General features: G+C 37.8%; 1 protein-coding gene across 2 annotated transcripts in view; it reads right to left on the bottom strand.

Annotated features, from left to right (window-relative positions):
- LOC119772360 (RNA polymerase II elongation factor ELL) overlaps positions 1-27,550 on the bottom strand; it is a 38,642-nt gene that overhangs the window by 9,254 nt on the left and 1,838 nt on the right. For both annotated transcript variants that reach the window (XM_038268724.1, XM_038268723.1), the window contains exons 2-4: positions 25,551-25,598; positions 4,135-4,262; positions 3,552-3,706 (exon numbers count right to left, since the gene is read on the bottom strand). In XM_038268724.1, the coding sequence (XP_038124652.1) occupies positions 3,552-3,706; positions 4,135-4,262; positions 25,551-25,598 (331 nt within the window). The remainder of the gene's footprint in view (positions 1-3,551; positions 3,707-4,134; positions 4,263-25,550; positions 25,599-27,550) is intronic.

Genomic DNA, 27,550 nt, shown 5'->3' on the forward strand with positions numbered 1-27,550 from the left:
CTATTGCTTTTAACATAGTATGCTTTATGCACATGCAGCTGATAAGCCTGTATTAGTCAGCTTGAATAAGTAGGTTCCATGCATGAACACAAAGAATATGGTGGAAAGCTAATGCTTTTTTTTCTGTCTGCAGAAAACAGGAGGACTGTTGCACCAGTGCAATTGTGTGGTAGTAGGAAAGGGCTCATCATATGTATCAATAGTTGGTAAAGAAAACCAGTTAACTCAGAGAAGGCATTGTTCCTGGTGAAGAACTTATTTGAACTGGACCCAAGTAATGTCTGGTAGATATATATAATGACTCTAATCTCATTAGAACCATAATCCATACATTATTTTTTGAAGGTTTTAAAGATAAGAGGCTAACACTGTATTTTTACAGAGAAAGATGTTATTTACACATCCAACAGTTAATTAGGTCTCAAATGTTTAAAAAAATTGAGTTTTCTGCAAACGTTTTTACATTTTTCATGTTATAACTTCCGTATCTTCTTCTAAAGTCACCTGTAATAAAAATACAAATTGAACGTTATTGGATAAATTTTCCTCTGCATTTAACCCATCCCATTGGGAAACAGTGGGCTGCCATTGTTGGGCGCCCGGGGAGCAGTGTGGGGTTAAGGGATTTGCTAAGGAACCCAGAGTGGAGGCTGTGGGGATCGAACCGGGTACTTGCAACCTTCTCAGAGCAAAATGCACTGCTGTAACCAATAGGCCAATACTCCCCAACAACACACCTAAATATGAGTCCTCCAGTGTCTAATTCAATTTTAATGCACATACAGCTGTTCTGTGAAGAACATTAGTAAACAAAAGTAAAGATTTATTGAAGAAGGTTTTTTAAGTCTGATGCCAAAACAGATATTTTGACATTAGTCTAACCAATTCCCAATATGTACTAATAATACTTTTGGGCCAAATTTAGATGCCAATACTGCTTTTTTGGGGGGGTTATGTATCGTCACCTCCCACCTTCCATGCCACCACCTGCAGCAGAGTATCGGTAGGCCTCAAAGTGATTCTGGCTAAACGTCCGGCATCTCTGGAGAGGGAAGCAGTGCTTTGCTGACTGTTTTCAGTGGTAGCAGGAAGTGGTGACTTGCCCCTTTGGAGGAGAGTTCCTGCCTGCCTTAAAGGAATAGTACACCCAAAACATGATTAGCCTTCATTTTCTACTCACCCCCATGCTGAACAACACTCTGGAGTACTTTTTTGATATCTCAAATGCATCTGGAGATCTGGGAGGCTTCTTGCTGTCTGCTGACATTCAAATAATGGAGGTCTATTGTGCCCGAGACAGAAAGGTCCATAAAAGTCCACAAAAACGTGTCAATATTCCTCCATACTGCTCGTCCAATGTAATCCAAGTGTCCTGAGTGGGTAGCATCCAGAATTTACTCGAAACGAAGTCATTTAGAATGTTTTTAGAGCATAAACAGTAGTGTATAGGATTTCCTAATAGCGCCCCCATGCGCGCTCACGACGCTACGGAAGCCGGCAGACCAAACCGGAAGAAAGTGCGCATTCAGCGTCTGGTCTGCCGATAATGCAAGCGTAGAAGAAGAAATGTGCTGTTTACCTGTGCAAAGAAAGAAACAACGAAAGAAAAATGTCTGAGGACTTCAGTGTTGAGGAAGAGCATGAGTTCTTTGCCGAGCTGAATGCGCTGGTTTGGTCTGCCGGCTTCCGTAGAATCGCGAGCGCGCATGGGGGCGCTATTAGGAAATCCTATACACTACTGTTTATGCTCTAAAAACATTCTAAATGACTTCGTTTCGAGTAAATTCTGGATGCTACCCACTCAGGACACTTGGATTACATTGGACGAGCAGTATGGAGGAATATTGACACGTTTTTGTGGACTTTTATGGACCTTTCTGTCTCGGGCGCCATGGACCTCCATTATTTGAATGTCAGCAGACAGCAAGAAGCCTCCCAGATCTCCAGATGCATTTGAGATATCAAAAAAGTACTCCAGAGTGTTGTTCAGCATGGAGGTGAGTAGAAAATGAAGGCTAATCATGTTTTGGGTGTACTATTCCTTTAAGTGCAGGAGTTTAAGTACCTTGGGGTCCAGTGGATGAGTGAGCGGAGAAGGGAACAGGAGATCGATAGCAGAATCAGTGCAGCTGCCAATATAGTGTAGACGCTGGTCTGTTGTGGTGAAGGGAGAACTGAGCAAAACCACAAAGCTCTTGATTTACTGGTCGGCCTACGTTCCTACTCTCTCCTATGGCCATCTAAATCATGACTGACAGAAAAAGATACAAGCAGCTGAAATGAGCTTTCTCTGCAGGTTGGCTGGACTCTCCCTTAGAGATAGGGTGAGGAGCTCACCCATTTGCGAGAGGCTCAGTAAAGAGTAGCTTCTCCTCCACATAGAGAGGAGTCAGCTTAAGTAGCTCTGGCATCTGTTTCACAAGAAACCTGGATGCCTCCCCTGCAAGGTGTTCCAGGCACATCCCACCGGTAGAAGGCCCAGCGGACAGCCCAGGGGACGGCCCAGGACACACTCAAGGGAACATGTCTCCTGGGTGGCCTTGGAATACCTTGAGCTTCCACCAGCCCAGCTGGATGAGGTGTGGGGGGAGAGGGAAGTCTGGGAGTGTCTGCTGAGACTGCTGTCCCTACGACTCGGTCCCAGATGAGAGGAAGACAACAGCAACTAAAAAACATATCTTATTTTCTTCCTCTTCAAACTGTCTGCTACATCATATTTGTCAATCACATAAGATCTCAATACTTATCAGTCGTTAAATATAATGTGACGAAATGCACAAGCGTTGTGCTACCAAGAAATGGCTTTCCACTGAACAGACTACAAGATTCATAAATTATAGCAAGGTTATGTATCAACAGTTATCTTGGACCAGGTAATGGAAGTTTTGAGCTCTTATTAAAATAACCTGTAGTGCAACATTTCAAACATGAAGCAACTAGAGTTTTAAAAGAAAACAGCTTGAGGGATGTTTTAGTTTCATTAAAGTCAGTGCTGAGATTCCCAGGGTGGCTCACAATAAATTGCAAATTTTAAAGAGTTCTTCCTGAACACTGCCCTGTGTATAAGCCTAGTGTCTATACATAATGTGTTAATATAACTGGGCATAGATTAACAATCTCACGGATGTCTCCAGCTTAGTTGGCAGGTCTTCCTTTCCAAGCATTAAATCACATACAATTATGGAAATGGAGGACATTTTTCATACTGCTGCCTATAATCATGACTTAGTGTATGTGCATTTTCTTCTGAGAAGTATAACATTACTGCACCATAAAAAGACAGACCTAACCACAAAACAACCTTTCATAAACTGTGTCTAGCTCTACTAGTTTTGTAATGGTGGAAATCTGCATTACTCTTTGGCCCTCTTAGACTAGCTGCTAGTTTCAACCTTTGAATAAAAATCTGATTTTTTACTAAAAATTAACACATCCAGACAGTTATATTCTGCCATTAACACAACCTAAATTTAAACATAAAAAAATCTGAACAATCGCTTCAGTGCTGTAAGCAGTTATGGAACTTAAAGCTCATTTTGGCCAAATCTTACTTGGTCCTGGCTTGATCTCAATGGCTGTGCGGCTCCAGATGTCCTTCTCCACCTGAGACATGCGCTCCCGTGTGGTCTGGTAGGAGTCGTCTGTGGCACAAACGGTGATCTTGTCTTGAATGCTACCCTGGCTCTCCAGGTGATCCCTGCCCTCCCTGTACATACAAAAAAGGTATTTAAGTCCTGGAGCTCATTCAACATTATTTACATTTGCCAAATAAGTTCAGTCTTTTTCTTAATGTTAAAAACTGGTTCTAGGACCACATCAGGTACAATGTCCTATCTCTATAAAAACAGATTTTAATCTCTGGAGGCTTAAAGTGAGTAATGTCATCTCCTTGGCAGTGCTTTGACCCTGCAAAGCCACAAACACTGCTTCTCTGTTCTCACTGGTCACACCTTTAAGTTCTTTGGAGTTTAGAGCCCTTAAGGTTATCATTAAATCTGAATGTGACCGGGCAGGTGTTGTGTTCACTGTAGTGAGGTTAAAGGAGAGGCCAGCCCTGCAGTTGCAGCCTGACACCACGTTTACTTTGAATTCCATTTGTGGTCTACAGTGGAAACAGTTCTGTGTGCTGCTCACCCTGAGATAAACTGGTGAATGCAGTCAAAGCTGGACTGAGGCTTGTCTTTGCTGTCACTGGAAAGGTAAAATGAGAAGACTCGGAATCCATCTGGAGATTCGGCCGTCGGTGCTGGGATCTTTATGTACTGCCAAAGACAAAAACATAGAGTACACGTATGAGTACAAAGCTGAATACATTTGCAGTGCCCTAACAAACTTATTCTTTTTCCTTGAGCTTTGAACAAAGCAGTTCATTACTTGAAAGTGGAAAGGAAAATGAAATACGTTTTTTAAATGACTTTTGTATGATGAGGCTAGATATTTTTTATTTTTTTATTTCCAGAATAGTCAGAATATTATGAGAATAAAGTCACAACAAGAATAAAGTCAAAAAGTTATGAGAAAAAGTCGTAAAATTAGGAGAATGAAGTCGTAACATTACAAGAATAAAGTCCTAATATTAAGAGAATAACATGACAACTCTTCCCTAAAATGAGGAATGTTGAGCATCATGTGAAGCATATACTTTGGCTCTGGTTTGACAAATAAGGAAATCTTTTAGCACACCAGCATCATATTGGGCAGTAGGTCAAAGTGGACTCGGGTTACTGTGTGGTGATGCTGGTGCTCATCATATGCTGGTCGGAGCTCGAAGCTTTCTTTCTGAAACAGGCTCTGGTATGACTTACTTTTCAACTTTATTCTCATAATATTCTGACTTTATTCTCGTAATATTACAACTTTATTCTCGGAATGATACGACTTTATTCTCTTAATATAACAACTTTATTCTTGTAATTTTATGACTTTATCCTCATAATATTACCACTTTTTTTCTAAACATACCTATAAAAAATGTCAAGCCTGGCCCTGATACTGCATTGTATATTTGTACCTCATGAGTGAATATCTTTTTTAACTTTACTACGTTTTATTGCAATTGAAGCTTTACATCTTTTGGTAAGTGTCAACCAGCTTTACCAGTTAGATGGTGGATGTTCATATTTTCCCCCTTTCCCCCCCCAGAAACAGCTAATTTAAAAGTTCATCCAAAAAGTAATGAAAAAGTGTCAAGATCTATACTGTACCATCACTTTTGGCCACATTTTCTCCAAAAAAATTGAAATCTATCAATATTTGTTAAAATAATTCATTTTTTCTTGACTTAATTGGGTAAGTTACACACTTTGACAGAGGAATATGACAATTTACGTTTAAAAAATAAAACTACAGTTTCTTATTTCGAGTGCATAATATCTAATTATTTTTATTTTAAAGGTAGAAATGCTCATTCCATGGCTGGTCACCTTATTTACCTTCTCAAATTAAGGGTAAATACACTTCTTTTAAGTAATTAGTACTCATTTTTAGATCTTTTTTTTTTCAGTGTACCACCACCATTTTTCCCTTTAGGGATAAAATTTGATTTATATTAGTTTTGTATGTATTTTAAATCAAAATAAAAAAAAAAAGTTATATTTTCCTCTGACTTAAACCATCACTTTGTGGTTGCCTATCACATTAAATTACAATAGAATTCATTCAATTTTGTCTTTGGTCTAAATGTGAAAGAGTTCAGAGAATATGAATAATCTTTCAAAGCACTGCATGTTAGAGGAAAGCTAAGCTAGCTGTTTTAGCAGTAATATTTTGGCAATATTTAACCTTTAGCAGCTTGTGTTTGCTGACAAGATTTAATTTATCTGCTGGTATTACTATTTTCCACAGTGTTATGTAATAGACATATTTAATTTCTCCTTACCAGCAGCTAAACATTTACAGTGTAATCTCAGACATGCTGCGAAAACCGAAATAACAACTCTTTTTTTTCCAAAACTACTCAGCGAAGTTGCTGGTTTCTTATGTTTCATCTTACAATAAATATGATTGAAATATCCACAAGGCGGGCCAGTCATTAGGGCTGCATAGCACCTCCCAGGTCAAAGAAAATGACCTGTAGCTAGTCATAAGGAGATCCAGTCTGATAGCCAAAACATAACAAAAAACAAAGGGAAATGCTCTTTCACTCAGGCTTTTACTTTCCGTGCTACAGACAGTCCATTTCTTCCTCCTTAAAAACAAGCCAAAGGCATACAGTCTCTCTGTTAGAAAGCTGTTATATAAAATGACCCAAAAACCTACTTCTACTGAAAGGATAGTTCAACATAGAAAGTCATTAACCTACAGGTAACACCACCTTTAAAACCTAACTGGGAATTTTCTTTCCTCTACACTCCCTGCAGCTGAGTCTCAGCAATGAAATGGGCAGTTTACCACTTTTGCCCATAATGTGTCCTAGATTCAGATAAAGCATTTTTTTTTTATCTTCCACCCTATTTATGGACAAATTTCCACTAAAGCCTACATTTGTTTAAGTGAAACTGCCTCTTTAGCCACTACCCGTGAGTGATTGATTACCAGCCTTGTGGCTGACAGCACACTGCTCCCAGCAGATGTGACAGGCAGGACTTTGGCTGTCACAAATGCCCAGTCATGCAGCAAAGCCATAAGCATTTTTTTCTTTGCAACATGGAGCCAATAAACAGCACGTCTCCTCAACACCCCTCCTCCTCTCCTAAAACCCAACGCATGCCATTCACCCTGCCCCCATCCGCCTCGAGCTTCCCCCTCATGTGCAGAAAGGCCACCCGAGTCAATACAAAACGCAAAGCAGCCCACAAGGCCGAGGACACTTGAGACAAAGCTGACCATTAATTTTGACCCATTTATGTCTGGCTGTTAACAGGATGTGGTTAAACAAAAAAGCCCTTCCTAGAAACATTTAGCCAAAACAAGCAAAAAACATGAGCAGAGAGAACAAGAGAGCTATACCTCCAGGACTGTTCATTAGGGGAAGCAGAAGCAGTGATAAATGAAAGACATCACTAAAGCAGAATTAATAAATGGTGTTAAAGCTGAACAAAAGATCTCTGATAAGATGAAATGTTTAGCATTGCAATAGTGCCACCATGTCCCTTCTTTCAGTTGATGGAAGTGGTTTGAGTCCCCCCTCCAGCCATGCATTAGATTTGCCTGTCACCCCAATCCATGCCACCGTACACACTTCACATTCTAATTCTAATCAATGTCACTTGGGTCAGACTGTTCAGAGGTCACCCCCACTTTATTCACAGCTTCCTTCCCAAGCTTCATAACCATATGGCATTTAACCCATTAGTTCCCAGGGGTTTCCCGAATCCCACAAGTAGTGCCGCTCCAGCTGATCACATGATCACAGGTGCTGCCCAAAAGGTTTTATGAAAACCTCAGCGAAGCCTGTGTTCATCTGGACTAAGGCTGCAACTAACCAATTATTTTGCAAATCGATCAATCTTTTATTCATGTTTTCGATTAATTGATTAATTATAGGATAGCAATGTTCTTGAAAGAAGAATTTTTGTGAAATTTAATCAGGTGAAACCAAAACTTTTCTACTTGAGGAGATCTGGATGGGACATATTGACAGACGAAAAAGATTTTCCTAATAAATTCAAAATGTTTACATATTTTTACAACTTTGGTATAATTGCTGCTCTAAGTGATCACTTTGTCAGCTAAAGGCATGTTTTAGGGCAGGGGTCTTCAACGTTTTCCAGGCCAAAGACCCCATAACTGATTGCGAGATGGTGCGGGGACCCCCTAATTATATATTGTATGAAATTGTGTTATATGAAACTGCTCCTATAGTCACTCTATTACATATGGAGTAATGTAACAAAAGTAATTTCAGCCTGGGATTATTAAAGTATTTCTGATTCTGATTCCTGGTTGATGGGACAGGTGTTGTGAATGAAATGGTGCCCAGCTAGAAAGAGCTCCTGTGTGTCGCTGAATGTGTGCATTGTAGGGCTGTCAAAAATATCGATACTTAAAAAAGTATCGATACTGAAACGTTGTATCTGGATACAATACTAATTTTCAAAAGTATCGATACAGTGCTACCACCAGTGGCACCTAAACAGTCATTTATCTAAAGTGCAGAATATAGGGAAATGCACTTTCTGAACACTGTGATTGAATAATTCTGTGCACTTTTCAGTTTCAGACTTTTTTTGTAACAGGTGCAGCTGCTGAGAATTATTTTTGTTTCTCAACCGGCTTGGCTAGCGTCATTGTTATGTGTGCAAAGCATAGCCAAGGAAGGAACACTTAATTTTAATTTGTAAGTTTTTTTTTTTATCAAGCTTGCTTAATACTCTGCACAGCAAACAACCTCAAAATATTGTTCTTATTTTTATTGTATTTATTTATTGTATTTTAATTATTAATCAAAATATTTCTGTTGAAATTTGGAGTTTTTATCCTTGTGGTATCGAAAATGGTAGCGAGTATCGAATATTTTCCTTAGTATCGGTATCGTGACAACCCTAGTGCATTGATGACTGAAAGACATCTTTATCCTCCATTTATCCGTTTACTACAGTGTGTTGAATTCATGTTAATGTGGATTTAAAGACATTTCAATTAGTGGAAAAAATTGCAGGAGGGAATATAAGAAAAGTCTAATCAACCAAAACTTTCACGACTCCCATGCAGTAACTCTGTGGAACCCCTAGGGGACCCCCTGTTGAAGACTTCTGTTTTAGAGCCTAAACTCCAGTTAACGATTAATCAATTACTAAATTAGTTGACGATTATTTCAATAATCGATTAATCACGATTAATCCGATTAATTGTTGCAGCCCTAATCTGAACCAGTAAGAGTCATTATTGATCTGTCATATAATTAATCAATGTAAATTGTATGTATTAATAGAACACCATATAAAATATAAAATATTGTAGGTAAATTAACTAAATTTAAATAGCACTTTTCTATTCATACCAGCAGCTCAAAGTGCTTTAACCTTGAGCCACATTCACCCAGTTGCACTCACAGTTGTAAACACATTCATACATGAATAAGCAGATCAGTGGGTTACTTTGGGTTAAGTAACAAATAAATGTTTGGGCAGAGGAAGCTGGAACCAAACCTACAACAACAGGATCGGACTATTTTGAAACAAAAACCCTCCAATCAGTGAACAAAAATACCTTGCATAGGCAGACATGTCCTGGAACACAAACAAAATCATGGCAGCAAAGTTGCGCATGCAAGATACAGACAGAGGCTGAGCTTTGACTGACTTTATTGGTTAATAAGAAAAGTGCTTTACTTGTACACATGGAAACACAGAACTGCCGCTGTTCTGGGACCTAGTTTATAAAATGATTTTTCCATGTCTACAAAAACGGCACCAAAATGAAAGAATATATTCATAGATACACTCATTGTTGTCTCTGTGCGAACAGAACTAATTGACAGCATCTTTTTAAACTTCCTCTTGGTGAGACATATTGTGAATATTCATAGGCTGGAATGAGACTATCATGGTAAGATAATCTTGTGCAAGAATGTGAGTCTGAATCTGACTCATAACAAAAATAAGGGCTTTTAAGCAAGTAAAATGCAACAGTTAGTTCTTCTGCTCTTAATATTTATTATAGATTTTAATCATTATGTTATATTATAGTGAATCATTAAGTCTTTTTATTTTTATTTTGATAGACTTTCACATTTCATTTAAGTTTTTAGTATGGCTATCTTCTCTGGTAGCTAGCCTGCAATAAGCTGTTGGACAGACGCGCTGCTTTCAGGTAGCCAGATATAGTTGTAAATCAGTATTACCTTTTTAAGATGGATGCTACTCCTTTAGCTAGCATACATGTTTATTTTTCAGATGCATGAGTCTTTATTCAGGCAGATGACAGAAAGTTAGAAGCAACAGGTGGTTAGGGGGAGTGTTGGCGTAGTGACCAGCAAAGCAAAGCCCTAAACCCCAGACTGCTCCCCGGACCCCACACAATAGCAGCCCACTGCTCCCCAAGGGGTTGGTTTAAATGCAGAGGTAAATTTCTCCAATGTGAGATCAATACAGTTCAATTATTACCATTATTATTATTAAGCCCCCCCCCAAAAAAAAAAAAAGAAACACACACGCACACACATAGGTACACCCTCATACATGTAACTAAGCCATGAAATGCGATATTTTACTTTTACAAGATCTTATGGCTATAGTTATGGCTTCATAGAGAAATCTATTTTAACTTATATAATTAAGAACTAAAGAATACATTTGCAGTAATAAATTTTTTTCTTCTTTTTTTTTTCTTTATTCCAGTTTTAGACAATCATAATTCTTTGTTCTCAACCTGAATGCAGCCCGACATCCAGCACCTTAGATAAAACCCTATGTGTTGACACAGCACTAAAAGAAACACACGCAGTTATGTTGAACTGTGTAACCAGAGCTCATAGCCGTGGCATGTATGCGCATGTTTCTCCAGTTCTTGACCTGGGAGTGCTGCAGCTCCATTCCTCTCTTAGATTTTAGAAGCAAGTTATTTGCTGCATGTGAAGCTGTAAACCTATATATGTAGTATTTGTGACCTGTTTATACTTGTGTTTCATTTTATTCATTGATGATTGGATGTGGTTAATTCCTCTGAGTCTGGCTGAAAGCAAGCTGTGTTGACATTTAGCCTAAGGTACATGTTTGACATCACTTCTGCATTTGACCTCTGACATTATGTGGCTTGTTTTGTTGAAAAACAAAAACACAAAAAAAGGACACACATAATGCACACATAAGCACCCATACACCAATACGCTTGGGGAAATCCGGCCAAAGTTCCACATGTATATTCCCCTATGACTCTGTGTCGTATTGGAGATTTACACCTAGTACTTTGACTGACAGGTAAACAAACATGTTTGCACGTTGATTAAATTAATCAAAAGTCAGAGGTAATCCCATCAGGATGGGTGGAGAGAAGATAAAAACTTGGCTGTGATAAAGAGTGTTTCCCTCTGAGCTCATAGTTAGGATTGCAGAAGTTGTTGACACCGTGGCATTTTCTGCTAAATTGACTTTGCTTACATATTGAAGAATGACAAAGAATGATAATTATAAACATGCTATCACATGACGGGAAAAGAAAACAACTTAATATCTTAGATTTTTTATTTGTTTTTGTTGTTAAAGTCAACTCTATTGAACACCTTTTAATTTTATCATTTTTTTTGTCAAAAACTAGTAAAAAATAATCATAAAGTGCATTTGATTTTACTAAACAGTTTAAATGTTCATGTGCTCCTTTTCTATTGAAAGCCCTGGGATTTAAAGCACCAGTATTTCCATTAACCAGGTAATAGATATCCTGGGTGATTCATCAGCAGGCTTTCCCTGAGGTGGGTAAAGTACCCAAACATTTTATTTAATTAAAAGTAACATTACTTCATCATAGTTTTACACAAGTAAAAGTAAAAAGTCGCCTTTAAAGAAATTACTGAAGTAGGAGTAAAAAAGTATTTGGTGAAAAGGCTACTCAAGTACAGAGTAACTGATTTACTGACTACCGATGATCATAACAAAGGATTTAAGATTTTATTGAGTTATAAAATTAACAAAATCAATAGTTACAGTATGTAGAATAGATTAAACTTCAGTATGTTTACTGTACTTTCACTTATCTCCAAAGGACATGGCCTACTTAGCAGATGGAAAACAACATTCAGCTAATAACCCTTGAGTAAATTAGTCACTTGTTTATGCTCTCATGAATCTCCCACTGATGACAGGTCAAAATATTTTCAAAACCCAAATACCAAACTTAAAAGTATAGTGTTGGATGTTCATTTTACCGGTGGATCATCAAAATATGTGGTCCTCCAAATTGTCAATCATTCTGGTGATATGTTTACGTAAGGTCGTCCTACGGGCTTGTCCCCATTTGCACTTACGGATGGTGAGTCTGACAGCGGAAAAAATTGCAAATCTTCTTTTGGGAAGTAAGCTTGTATGAGCGATGCAAACTGCAACTTTTAAACTTTCACGTTAGGGATGGGAATCGAAAACCGGTTCCTGTTCAGAACCGGTTCCGTATTTTCCGAATCCATGGCATCGTTTGGCAGCTCGCTGAACGATTCTTTTTTCCTTTCCCGCAGCACCAGAGCCTAGAGCGCCGGTGTCGTGCCAAACGAGTTATCCCCGACAGAATTTGTATCCCCTGCGTCGGGAGCGCGCATTCAGCTCCGCCTCATTACCAACACATTAGGCGTGGAAATAAAGATATTTTTCACTTGTTAGTGCTATCGTAAGGGATTCTGCTTAAAACTAGACTAATCACTAAGTATAACACGTTCTGAGAAAGCAAACGGCTCTGTGGTATTCTCCAGATGTGTAACGAAAATATAAGGTTTATGTTATTCGATTGTCGCATGACTGTCGCATGTCTGTCTGTTGAAAATAAAAATCGACCTTTCTGAGTCCATCACAGCTGTCTACTTTTTCATTGTTATTTTTGTGTGTGGATAGAACCGCTTGAATGTATTATATAAAGCTAATTTCAAGTTTGAATAAATGAATAGTGAAGAAAGTTACTGCCAAAATGATCAGATCTAATGAGATTTTAATTCAGCCAAGAACCATATGAAGAACACAAGATGTGTCACTTAAAAAAATAACAATATATGAGGAGTTTTTAAAAAACTACTTTATTGCAATTTTATTAGAATAAGATGTTAAAAAATATTTGGACTTCACATTAAAAGTTTTATTGTTTTCAAGCACTGCAGCCCATTGTTATAAATGCTGACCAGATGGTGTGTCAAAAAGTTTCCTCTCTAAGGAAACCCAGCAGGTTTCAAGTCTCTCTAAGCAGCATTCTCTCCTCCTGAAAGATTGTAGAACCACAGTGGATAGATGTCTGCATTTTTGATGTCTTAGCAGCAATCACTCATATTGAGCATGCATGAAGTGACAGTGGTTTCATATTCATAAGTTACACTGCTATCCTTAGGTTGGGAGAATTGATCTTTGCATATCTTACTGGGTTTTTGAGGCACTATTGGCTCATTTTTTTTAAAGTAGGCTGACAGGAAAGGGGTTATGAGACGGAGGAAGAAATGCGGTAAAGGACCTTAGGCTGAGGACTAGGGCCTCTGTATGTAGCACCTGCTGAAAATTTGAAGCTGTTGGCTCTTTCAATGTAAAAGTTACGGGGGGATACAAAAAATATCAGTATCAGCCTGCCAAAATATGTATCCCCTTCTAAAATGGACTAAGAGTATCCCACATTCTAGATTTTTGGCACATAAACACCTCTTATAATCACCAACAACTGTAGAAATTTTGAAGCTGTTGGCTCTTTCAATGTAAAAGTTACGGGGGGATACAAAAAATATCAGTATCAGCCTGCCAAAATATGTATCCCCTTCTAAAATGGACTAAGAGTATCCCACATTCTAGATTTTTGGCACATAAACACATCTTATAATCACCAACAACTGTAGGAATTTTGAAGCTGTTGGCTCTTTCAATGTAAAAGTTACAGGGGGATACAAAAAATATCAGTATCAGCCTGCCAAAATATGGATCCCCTTCTAAAATGAACTGAGAGTATCCCACATTCTAGATTTTTGGCACATAAACACCTCTTATAATCACCAACAACTGTAGGAAATTTGAAGCTGTTGGCTCTTTCAATGTAAAAGTTACAGGGGGATACAAAAAATATCAGTATCAGCCTGCCAGATCTGCATGAATAACCCATCACCAGAGAAGGCCTTTGTTTGTCCTGCTTGTTTTTGTTAGAAAATTTTTAGTAGTTCTGACTATTCTGTATATAGTTTATATGAATAAATAAACATTACAGTTGTTGAAAGTTTGAAAGGTTTTTGGCATTTCATATAGATGCAGTTGAAAAACACATGCAGTTTAACCACTCTCTGTGCTCTGTAAAAGGATGACACATTTTTGGCAGGCCGATACTGATATTTTTTGTATCCCCCTGTAACTTTTACATTGAAAGAGCCAACAGCTTCAAAATTCCTACAGTTGTTGGTGATTATAAGAGGTGTTTATGTGCCAAAAATCTAGAATGTGGGATACTCTCAGTTCATTTTAGAAGGGGATCCATATTTTGGCAGGCTGATACTGATATTTTTTGTATCCCCCTGTAACTTTTACATTGAAAGAGCCAACAGCTTCAAAATTCCTACAGTTGTTGGTGATTATAAGATGTGTTTATGTGCCAAAAATCTAGAATGTGGGATACTCTTAGTCCATTTTAGAAGGGGATACATATTTTGGCAGGCTGATACTGATATTTTTTGTATCCCCCCGTAACTTTTACATTGAAAGAGCCAACAGCTTCAAAATTCCTACAGTTGTTGGTGATTATAAGAGGTGTTTATGTGCCAAAAATCTAGAATGTGGGATACTCTTAGTCCATTTTAGAAGGGGATACATATTTTGGCAGGCTGATACTGATATTTTTTGTATCCCCCCGTAACTTTTACATTGAAAGAGCCAACAGCTTCAAATTTTCAGCAGGTGCTACATACAGAGGCCCTAGTCCTCAGCCTAAGGTCCTTTACCGCATTTCTTCCTCCGTCTCATAACCCCTTTCCTGTCAGCCTACTTTAAAAAAATGAGCCAATAGTGCCTCAAAAACCCAGTAAGATATGCAAAGATCAATTCTCCCAACCTAAGGATAGCAGTGTAACTTATGAATATGAAACCACTGTCACTTCATGCATGCTCAATATGAGTGATTGCTGCTAAGACATCAAAAATGCAGACATCTATCCACTGTGGTTCTACAATCTTTCAGGAGGAGAGAATGCTGCTTAGAGAGACTTGAAACCTGCTGGGTTTCCTTAGAGAGGAAACTTTTTGACACACCATCTGGTCAGCATTTATAACAATGGGCTGCAGTGCTTGAAAACAATAAAACTTTTAATGTGAAGTCCAAATATTTTTTAACATCTTATTCTAATAAAATTGCAATAAAGTAGTTTTTTAAAAACTCCTCATATATTGTTATTTTTTTAAGTGACACATCTTGTGTTCTTCATATGGTTCTTGGCTGAATTAAAATCTCATTAGATCTGATCATTTTGGCAGTAACTTTCTTCACTATTCATTTATTCAAACTTGAAATTAGCTTTATATAATACATTCAAGCGGTTCTATCCACACACAAAAATAACAATGAAAAAGTAGACAGCTGTGATGGACTCAGAAAGGTCGATTTTTATTTTCAACAGACAGACATGCGACAGTCATGCGACAATCGAATAACATAAACCTTATATTTTCGTTACACATCTGGAGAATACCACAGAGCCGTTTGCTTTCTCAGAATGTGTTATACTTAGTGATTAGTCTAGTTTTAAGCAGAATCCCTTACGATAGCACTAACAAGTGAAAAATATCTTTATTTCCACGCCTAATGTGTTGGTAATGAGGCGGAGCTGAATGCGCGCTCCCGACGCAGGGGATACAAATTCTGTCGGGGATAACTCGTTTGGCACGACACCGGCGCTCTAGGCTCTGGTGCTGCGGGAAAGGAAAAAAGAATCGTTCAGCGAGCTGCCAAACGATGCCATGGATTCGGAAAATACGGAACCGGTTCTGAACAGGAACCGGTTTTCGATTCCCATCCCTAACGTGAAAGTTTAAAAGTTGCAGTTTGCATCGCTCATACAAGCTTACTTCCCAAAAGAAGATTTGCAATTTTTTCCGCTGTCAGACTCACCATCCGTAAGTGCAAATGGGGACAAGCCCGTAGGACGACCTTACGTAAACATATCACCAGAATGATTGACAATTTGGAGGACCACATATTTTGATGATCCACCGGTAAAATGAACATCCAACACTATACTTTTAAGTTTGGTATTTGGGTTTTGAAAATATTTTGACCTGTCATCAGTGGGAGATTCATGAGAGCATAAACAAGTGACTAATTTACTCAAGGGTTATTAGCTGAATGTTGTTTTCCATCTGCTAAGTAGGCCATGTCCTTTGGAGATAAGTGAAAGTACAGTAAACATACTGAAGTTTAATCTATTCTACATACTGTAACTATTGATTTTGTTAATTTTATAACTCAATAAAATCTTAAATCCTTTGTTATGATCATCGGTAGTCAGTAAATCAGTTACTCTGTACTTGAGTAGCCTTTTCACCAAATACTTTTTTACTCCTACTTCAGTAATTTCTTTAAAGGCGACTTTTTACTTTTACTTGTGTAAAACTATGATGAAGTAATGTTACTTTTAATTAAATAAAATGTTTGGGTACTTTACCCACCTCAGGGAAAGCCTGCTGATGAATCACCCAGGATATCTATTACCTGGTTAATGGAAATACTGGTGCTTTAAATCCCAGGGCTTTCAATAGAAAAGGAGCACATGAACATTTAAACTGTTTAGTAAAATCAAATGCACTTTATGATTATTTTTTACTAGTTTTTGACAAAAAAAATGATAAAATTAAAAGGTGTTCAATAGAGTTGACTTTAACAACAAAAACAAATAAAAAATCTAAGATATTAAGTTGTTTTCTTTTCCCGTCATGTGATAGCATGTTTATAATTATCATTCTTTGTCATTCTTCAATATGTAAGCAAAGTCAATTTAGCAGAAAATGCCACGGTGTCAACAACTTCTGCAATCCTAACTATGAGCTCAGAGGGAAACACTCTTTATCACAGCCAAGTTTTTATCTTCTCTCCACCCATCCTGATGGGATTACCTCTGACTTTTGATTAATTTAATCAACGTGCAAACATGTTTGTTTACCTGTCAGTCAAAGTACTAGGTGTAAATCTCCAATACGACACAGAGTCATAGGGGAATATACATGTGGAACTTTGGCCGGATTTCCCCAAGCGTATTGGTGTATGGGTGCTTATGTGTGCATTATGTGTGTCCTTTTTTTGTGTTTTTGTTTTTCAACAAAACAAGCCACATAATGTCAGAGGTCAAATGCAGAAGTGATGTCAAACATGTACCTTAGGCTAAATGTCAACACAGCTTGCTTTCAGCCAGACTCAGAGGAATTAACCACATCCAATCATCAATGAATAAAATGAAACACAAGTATAAACAGGTCACAAATACTACATATATAGGTTTACAGCTTCACATGCAGCAAATAACTTGCTTCTAAAATCTAAGAGAGGAATGGAGCTGCAGCACTCCCAGGTCAAGAACTGGAGAAACATGCGCATACATGCCACGGCTATGAGCTCTGGTTACACAGTTCAACATAACTGCGTGTGTTTCTTTTAGTGCTGTGTCAACACATAGGGTTTTATCTAAGGTGCTGGATGTCGGGCTGCATTCAGGTTGAGAACAAAGAATTATGATTGTCTAAAACTGGAATAAAGAAAAAAAAAAGAAGAAAAAAATTTATTACTGCAAATGTATTCTTTAGTTCTTAATTATATAAGTTAAAATAGATTTCTCTATGAAGCCATAACTATAGCCATAAGATCTTGTAAAAGTAAAATATCGCATTTCATGGCTTAGTTACATGTATGAGGGTGTACCTATGTGTGTGCGTGTGTGTTTCTTTTTTTTTTTTTGGGGGGGGGCTTAATAATAATAATGGTAATAATTGAACTGTATTGATCTCACATTGGAGAAATTTACCTCTGCATTTAAACCAACCCCTTGGGGAGCAGTGGGCTGCTATTGTGTGGGGTCCGGGGAGCAGTCTGGGGTTTAGGGCTTTGCTTTGCTGGTCACTACGCCAACACTCCCCCTAACCACCTGTTGCTTCTAACTTTCTGTCATCTGCCTGAATAAAGACTCATGCATCTGAAAAATAAACATGTATGCTAGCTAAAGGAGTAGCATCCATCTTAAAAAGGTAATACTGATTTACAACTATATCTGGCTACCTGAAAGCAGCGCGTCTGTCCAACAGCTTATTGCAGGCTAGCTACCAGAGAAGATAGCCATACTAAAAACTTAAATGAAATGTGAAAGTCTATCAAAATAAAAATAAAAAGACTTAATGATTCACTATAATATAACATAATGATTAAAATCTATAATAAATATTAAGAGCAGAAGAACTAACTGTTGCATTTTACTTGCTTAAAAGCCCTTATTTTTGTTATGAGTCAGATTCAGACTCACATTCTTGCACAAGATTATCTTACCATGATAGTCTCATTCCAGCCTATGAATATTCACAATATGTCTCACCAAGAGGAAGTTTAAAAAGATGCTGTCAATTAGTTCTGTTCGCACAGAGACAACAATGAGTGTATCTATGAATATATTCTTTCATTTTGGTGCCGTTTTTGTAGACATGGAAAAATCATTTTATAAACTAGGTCCCAGAACAGCGGCAGTTCTGTGTTTCCATGTGTACAAGTAAAGCACTTTTCTTATTAACCAATAAAGTCAGTCAAAGCTCAGCCTCTGTCTGTATCTTGCATGCGCAACTTTGCTGCCATGATTTTGTTTGTGTTCCAGGACATGTCTGCCTATGCAAGGTATTTTTGTTCACTGATTGGAGGGTTTTTGTTTCAAAATAGTCCGATCCTGTTGTTGTAGGTTTGGTTCCAGCTTCCTCTGCCCAAACATTTATTTGTTACTTAACCCAAAGTAACCCACTGATCTGCTTATTCATGTATGAATGTGTTTACAACTGTGAGTGCAACTGGGTGAATGTGGCTCAAGGTTAAAGCACTTTGAGCTGCTGGTATGAATAGAAAAGTGCTATTTAAATTTAGTTAATTTACCTACAATATTTTGAAATTAAAAATATTTGGAAGGGTTTAACCAGAACTGAAAAATTCTACCCTGATGGAAGCAGGTCATTTTGACATTTTTGTGAGATTTGTCAAAACCGAACTATTTTAGGATCAACTAAAATGGGGTTCTACAAGAAAACAGTATTCTTAAAAGAAATAAAACTTTAGTTATAGATTCTTGAAAAAAAAAGTTTTTTTATTCAATTAACGTTAGAATCCTGTCTCATTTTTTGAAGCAAATGAATCAATTTGTTAGCTTTATTTATCCAGTTAAGAATTCAAGAAAGAGTTCATTAGTTCATGCAATACAGGATTCAAATTATGATCCCTGAGACGTTCAATCTGATGACCATTAATCTGATCATCAATCAGGACAAAATTAAATTAGGTATTATTCTGCTGAGAGAATTCTGAATACAATTCAGCAGATTATAACAAAACACAGTGAGACTCGTGCAGTATATCCCCTCATTATTAGGGCATGAATTACGGGTGGCTGTTGGACAGTTACAGTCAGAGCTACCAGATGACGGCCCTTTTTTTAGTGCAGCCCCCACCTCTCCCAAACACCGCCTAACACAATAACTGCCTCTGTGGCTGCAGTCCAACCACATCTGCTAATCCAGGCCCAGTGTGTTTGGAGATGTCAAATACTTTCAAGCTGTTATAAGGTGTGAACTGGACTGGAACAAAAAATCTTCACAGGGGTGGGGGCAGCTGAACGAGGAAAAGGTCCAGCATCCTGGTGTTCTTGTAAAGGTTCATCAGTGACTTCATAAGCATGGCATAACTGTTTATCTTGAGGAAAATATATCTTATATAATAACAAGAGTCCTTTGCTTTGGTAAAATAAAGCCAAGCATCTGCAAGAAAAGATGAGAGGAAACTTTCTCACATCGCCTGTCTTTGTTTTTTCAGATGGAGAAAAGAAGGAAAGTTATGGTGTTTGGCCTGGCAGAACCGAGATGGAAGCCAGTGCCTTGATTTGCGGTTTGCTCTAAAGTCTTTTCCGCCAGCCCTAGCCTGTACTGACACTAGTTACCATTGTCTTCACGGCCTACTCAGCTGAAACCGCACTGTGAGCTGCCCGTCTTTTGTTCCAGCTTCTTCCCCCACAAAGCTGAGTGCAATGGCCTGTCGGGCAGCCTGGATTATTCATGAACGGCAGGGAAGTGTGGCTCTGTGCTGCTGGGTGGTAAAGAGAGGTATTGGGGTGGATTGGAGGCTTGGTTATGTGTGATGAAGCTATGTAGGGGGGGCTCTACGACTCCAGTGCATGAAGAATGGCTAAATAGTCCTTCTTCCTCTAGGAATGTGCAGTTCAGTATAAGGGGGAGGGGTTGGATTTTGGCATTTCTATAAACTATGAAAAGGATGGATGCCATCATCCGATGGGTGAGTTTGTATTTTTTTCACCTGGAGATAACATATAAACATCCTTTAGTGACACTATCAGTAATGTTAGAAACATTTTATTGACAAGGTTATAATAAAATATTTGCAACATTACAAGCAACACAGTTAAAAAGGAAATGCTTTACCCTAATAGACAATTCAAACCCCTTGCAGCGCTTTAAGTGAGCCTCAATGGATGCTGTAGTGATGTTTGAGGATCTACTCACTGAGGGGGGTTGGTAGATACAGGAAAAGGAGGCAGTGGGGGGTGGCTGGGACTGACGCGAATTAGTGCAGGGATATGTGGATGGGCAACTGTCGAGCAACCCCCAAGGTATTGCATGTTATGCCAAGCAGAATCGCTCTTTTTCCAAGAAGCTGGAGGTAATCTGTCAACCGCAACAAATGCTTGCCGTCTCTCTACCCTTGACACTGCCGTCCCTTCACAGTGGTGCCTTCTATATCAGGATGGGGGGAGATGGCAATTAAATGACACCAATTAGATGACAAAAAGGAACTGCAATAAACGATTTCTTTCTTTAAAAAAAAAGACAACTGGTTATTATTATAAATTATTGTCTTTACTTAATAAAATTCACACTGCCTTTTTTTCTATCCTTAAATAATTAAGACTGAACAACAAAGGTGGAGTGAAAGGGCTTTAGTGTTGGGTTAAACTAGGTGTCTAAAACTGGTGGGTGGAGATGTGGTTATATAATGTGACCTCAATCAACATCAACAAGATAGGAATTAGTTATAGATAACATGGTTTTATTAGGGATAAACAAACAAAGTCTCTTTTCGTAAGAGCCAGCTGTGCTAATTATGGGTGGGTGAAGAAACTTTTTATTTTCAATTTCATAAGAATGAAACCCTGATGAACCATATGAGTTCAAACCTATAAACCTGATTGTCTCTCATAAGCATTCTTAATTGTCAATAAAACTTTTTATTGATTATTTACGTCCCTGTCTTCCCTGATTTTTAGATACACAAAAGGTTTCCAAATATGGCAAACCTGACTGGTTTATCATGTGTTAAGAAATTTTACTTAGTATTTTCCTCAAAGCGGATGTGTTTATGTTGACACTATGTCTTTCTTCCTGTCAGACTCATGACATTGCCACTAATCTTCTGTGTAGGTCTGACCGTTATAGACAATGGGTCTGTCTCCGTCAGAGCTACACAAGCACAGTTTCAGAGATGGATGTGCATTCTGACCAGTCCTATGCATTTTCAATAAGCTCTAAGTGCAACAACCTCATATGATCTGGTTTTATATAGGAATCAGTTGATTCTATTCAGACCATCAGTCTGACAGCTTGATTCCAGCTGATTCTTAAACATGAGGTAGTTAAATATGAGAACTAACCAAAGTACAACAGAAAATCACCAACAGAAGTCTTATAAAAGCTTATCAAAAAAATATCCAAAAGCACAAAAAAGATTGATAAGAACACATAAAGGACTAGTTAGTGAATAAAAACATGTATCCTTGTATTACAACCTGTTCCTGCATGTTGACAAATTAGACAAAGTTATGACTTCTCAAATAGAATATGCTGCATTTCATCTATATCCTTCATCTCATTTCAATCGACTAAGAAACAGGTTTGTCTTAGTAATCTCATGAAAAATCCTCTTTCCCAACAGGACTCTCCCAAGACCTGATTCTAAAATAAACCCTGATCAAAAACCCCAGGGAGGCTTCCGTAAACAGAGAATGCAGACAATTTGCCTGGCTTAACACATCTGGCTGAATGGAAAGGCGTGTGCCCTTTCAGAAACACGTGGGACAGTTCTCCCTTTCACTGCTATGCCACTGGGAGAGGACGGCTATCAAACGGCATTCCAGTTATTGTTATTCTAATTAGCGTCCAGGAAAAAAAAGGATGTGTGCCTGCAAACGTGCACACTCACACAGAGCTTAAGCTTATTTTGGTGCTAGCACGAGGCGAAACAGGGGTAGAGAGCCTGATCAGCCAAGTGTGAGATAGAAGCCCTGATGTCTCCCAAGGATTCAGCTAAGGCATGGGGTGAAACAGCACAATAATCAACAAGGCCGGCAAGAGAGAGCCCAGGGGAAGCTCTGCCTTCACACACAGTCGTCATGAGAATATTTTAAAGAGGACCTCCACGTTTCCCTCATCCTCACGCAGGCTGCCTTTATGTGACAGCTGTGCACATAAAAAGAGACAGGGTTATAAACCAAAACAACTATTCAGGCTGCTGTAATTCAACTTCTATCAGCTCAGAGGACAACATACACATCTCTACTAATGTCCATGTTTACTAGCACAGAATTAGACTAATCAACCGTATTGATGATATAGTTGAAATAGGCCAAGTAGTAGTTAATTTAAAGCATTACAGTTCTACAGAAAAGTATTAGTCTATAAATGAATTGAAGAATTAATAAAAATCCCCCATAGGATTACTTTGTTTTTGCTTATATTTTACAAACATGCTACAGATTGTCAAGAAATCTGTACTACAGAAAACCCTTTTAAAAATACTGCTGTAAATGAATAATCTTAATAATAAGAGTCAAAAAGCTATCCAAACAAAACAGGCTATTTAATTAATTGAGCATGAACAGTCTTGTTGAGATGCTAACTTGAACTTAATCATCTTTAAATCTGAACTTTGACTAGGCCAATCCAAATCCTTAATTTTATCATTTTTTTATGAGCCAATTAGAAGTTGATATGTTGGTATCCTTAACAAAATTGTCCTTTTATGTTACCAAATATGAATATGGTTAAGATTGTATACTGCTGGAGAGGTATTCTGCTTCAATATTGTTTTGAGAGACAAAAATAAATCTGTCATTCAGTGTGCAAAGTCCTCCAAGTCCTGAAGCAGCAAAGCTTAGTGAAGAGACAAAGTCTTAACAGGCTGCTAAAAAAAAAAAAAAAAATTGTAAAGTGCTACCTACATTGTCAACAAGGGCTAAAATGCTATATTGGTTTCACAGACTTGGCCTTAGAAATGGCTTTGTAACCATATTCAGACTAATGGCTGACAGTAAATTTGTTTCTGTTCCTTTATTTCTTTAAAAAATGCATAATTTATTGGTTAAGTATTTCTTCATGCCCACTTCATGTTTGTCAGTTGGGTACTAATTAAATGATGTCTTAATTCTATAGGTCTCATGATCATAAGGTCTGGCCTGACCAGTGAAATACATCTCTGTTTTTCAAAAAAATGTATTTAACCATAGTTAATTCAAGATTTAACAAGTTGGGCGGTTAATTTTGTCCACTTGAGGTCTGGTTAGTTTGTATTTATTAATTTTTTCTCCATCTGAATGAAATCATAATTTGAAAACGGAACAGGTTTTGTTTGTATCCAGGTCAAATTCATTTAAATTGATCTCAAATATACAGTTGTGGCAAAAACAAGAAATCTGTTAAGGATATTTTTATTTTACCAACTGCTCAAGAGTATGGATTTATTAATTATAACTTCTTAAAACCAAATCTGTAATCCATATATAACAGAAGCAGCTCTTGCAAAGAAAGAAAGGAAACCAAGCACTAAGATGTGAAATTCCAGGCCATGGGAACCCAAACCAGTTCTGAATGCATTTCCTAATCCTTTTATGAACCCCAGGCAATCCACACAGTGCATTCTGTCTTTAGCTGAAATGCTGTATCATTTTTGGAGTATTAGGCTTTCTTACCCTAGTAAGTAATGTAAAAGATGAGTCTGATATTTCATCACAAAAAGCAATATCCAACTGTTATTTCAAAGTTGACTGGTTAGCTCTAATGCCAAATTAACAGGCCTTACATACTATACATGATTACAAGCCTGGCAGGACTATTTCCAGTAGCAGGGCTAAATGCCGCAGAGACAGAGTAGAAGCTGCAGAAAACCTCAGCTTGCTATTTCTTGAAAGGCACCCTGGCCCCTGGCACCAGTGAGACCTGGAGAGACGCCAGGGCAGTGATTTGAAGAATTCTTACGGTTTCTGTGGCTCCACAAATACCCCCTTTACAGAAAATTTGACATGAGCCAGTGAGGGCAACAATAAAAAGTACCAATTGGAGTTTTTACGGTAAAGCTCAACAGTTGGCAACTTTCAGTGGACAGATGACCTATTGAACCTTGTACTAATTCTGGGGGAAACTGTGTTTAAAGATTCATCCAGCAAGAACCAACCACAGGAAGTATTACATCTGCATAGATGGAGATACTTGATATCATCTTGGCATGTTGTATGCCAGACTGGCAAATTCACAAGCGTCCTCCTTCCCCCAATAATAGCTTAATCTGACATACCCCACCCCACACACACACCATCTATGGTTGCAGCGCACTCATTAATGCCCAATCGTCCAGCCCTGGGAATATTGTTGAAGGGGGAGGGAGCCCATGGTTGAATTCTGCAAAGCAATTTGAATATGTAACGTGCCAGGCTAGATGTAATCACCAAATCCTTTTTAGTGTTTTAAGCAAAGTTAAACTGCGCTAATTTGACATCACTTTATTCTTTCATAAGCAGGTTCATTTGCTGGTGGTGTCTTAGATAACTTGTAAAACTTCAACAAGCTTGGTGCTTTTTTTTTTTTTTCAAACAATTTTTTTTTTCAATCTTTAAAAAAAAAAAAAGTCAAAAAAGCAAATCTACTCACTTCTTGCATGCCATTAGTGTTTTTGGGGTCTTTTATGTATGCAAACAGACAAGAAGCATGGAGACTTGGGGACTCCCTGAGGTCTGCCAATTCCCCTAACCCCCTCCAACGCCTCCCAGAACAAAGCCTCCCCAGTTGCGTGCCTGACCCAGTAACCTGGCTGGCAGCCAGGGGGGGTGGGTGTAGCGTACCCTGTCTTTGGGCTTTAGGGCCCCGTGTGAGCACACAGGGCTATTATTTGTAAACCGACCAAAGTCACTTTCGTCAGTGCAGTCAGCTCTTGTAGGGATTAGAATGGCTTCTTATAGACAGGGCCGATTGTGCAGTTAATGTGTACTAGCCTACTGAGCAGAGGTGGGGAGGGTGTAATACTGACCCAGCTAATCTGACTGAACATAGGCAACTTTCCTTTTAGTCGCTTCAAAGAAAGGTCTTCCAACTGTCTGCAAAAAGATGAAGATTAAGCACCAGGTGTCTGTGTTGACATGTCTAATGAAGGATATTTGACACAAGAAAGTGTAACTGAGGAAGGAAAGACACTTTACGAAAGACTACTAGATAAGCTGAATTAAAAATAACCATAATATCATCCTGCCCCAACAATGACACCTCCGTCATTCCAAGGTTTGAAAAATGCAACTCGAACAAGACTTTCATTTGAATCCATGTAACTGATAATTGGATATAAAAGAATCAATAAGATCACCAGACACACCATCACAAATGTGCTCAACAGAAAAAAGACTGAATTAATTCTCAGCTTTTGAAGCAATACAGAAATTATGCATATCTTACCCCCTGGCTTCCCTTGAAGCAAATCGCTGGCTGGTTTGATAGTGAAGCCTGTAAAAAAAAGCGGGGGAAAAAAAGGGTAAATTAATTCAAAATCGAGTTCATCCCAAATCTACAGAGCAGTTCATATGTGGGTGAAAATATCTTTCTACTCTTCATGCCTCTGTGTTTGTTGCCATAACCACCATTCTCCAGAAGTCTAAAGGTTAAGGGTTTCTGGCTCTAATCTGAGGAGAAGTAGGTGTAACTAATTATTTTTCTTCCACAAAAAGAATTTCTTCACATCTCACTGGTTTGTGTGTTTTCAGATCATGTTTCTCTAACTGAAAAATGAGAACCAATATTAAATCCCCAGTTCTAAGACAACTCTCCTGAAACCAATTATTCGGCTTCAAAACACATAATTACTGCCATCTGTAATGTAAAGGCTCCTACATTGATTGGCAGGGCTCTTCGTTCATTATAAATGCCCTTCCCTATTGAGAGCCCTGGTTAACAGACCTAAATTTTGAATGTTAAGTAGAAATATACACATTATATATTTATTTATCCATTTATTTATATGCTAAGTTGCATATTAAACCTTTTTAATGGTAGAGAGCCACATTTGAAAAGATTTAGGAGGTAATTAGTTAAAAACAATTTATACTTTAATTCAATATTAAACCCAGAATACAAATAAGTTTTGTGTTGCTCCAGAGTAGACGATAAGTTACTTGATTAACGTAACACCTCTCATTTGATCTATTCTAGAAGACTCGCACTAGATCTAGTCCTAATTAGCCCAACTTCCCTTTAATATATATAGCTATAACATGATGATGGATCAAAAAAGTGACGCTAATGTTCTTTTGTAGCCACAAAAACTGCATTTTAACTATGAGCCTGCAAGTTCAATTCTCGTGTTAGTTACGGTTTTACAAACACACGAATAACTATTTAGTCCCTATCGTATATAAAACGTTCCAACACCGGCCCAGAACAGCTCTGCCAATCACATTGCAGTAATTCAGGCTAATGCGTGTTATAAAGCTAAGAAAACAGCGAAACGTGCCAAGCTCACAGCCAAACAAAATTAAAGATGGCAGAGCAGGAGAATCCAAATGCAATTCATTTATTGTAATCCACAATTTCATCTTTGAAGGAGTGTTTTTTCATGGCACCTGCTACTTAAGACCCTCTTTATCTGTTACCGTGATTGGCTAAAACCAAACTTTTGTTGGTCGGCTCTAGATTTAGTTTCACCCAGTCCATAGATTTCATAGGAGCAGGCCCAAATTGATAATGTGTAGAAATAAACTGGGAGTACTTCATATTGTGAATATGGTTTGCCAGGTTACTAAGGGGCAGGAACGCTTCTATATAATTAAAAGTTATCATGACAATAGAAAAAACGATAATAAATAAAATCTTCAATCTGCAATAAAAATATAAACTCTTTGGTGCAATTTAGCAAAATGGATGGTTTAGACTAAAATAATCACTTTTCTGACTATTTTCCACAAAAATCAGATCAAAGCGGGATGCATGCACTTAACAGATCACCTTGCTGTGTTTCCATAAATTTTGGTTCACGGTACAATAATCTCTCTCTCTCTCTCTCTCTCTCTCTATATATATATATATATATATATATATACTTCTGTATACTTCTTTGCTCTGCAGGCATTTTTCCTATATTGCATTATATAGAATGTCTCAGTTCTTTATAAAACTTTAGAAAAAAAAGAAACAAAAGAAACAAAACTTTGAGAAAGTTGTGAACTTTAACTTCAACTAAAACAGAATAGGTTTAATCTTATGAAAGTTGACTTTCAACTTTCAATCTCTTTTAAGAAATAGGCCAAATTGGACCTAATTGGCAGCATATATGTTTACATTGTAACACATAAATATATTGTATATAAGAGAAAGATTTTTTTTAAATAAAAATATCAAACATCTACATGTGAATAATAACGTATAATAATGTACATATATTTAACAATCTCTTGATAATATTT

The sequence above is a fragment of the Cyprinodon tularosa genome, unplaced genomic scaffold (genome assembly GCF_016077235.1).
Source record: "Cyprinodon tularosa strain WSP-4 unplaced genomic scaffold, ASM1607723v1 ctg71, whole genome shotgun sequence".
Taxonomy (NCBI): domain Eukaryota; kingdom Metazoa; phylum Chordata; class Actinopteri; order Cyprinodontiformes; family Cyprinodontidae; genus Cyprinodon; species Cyprinodon tularosa.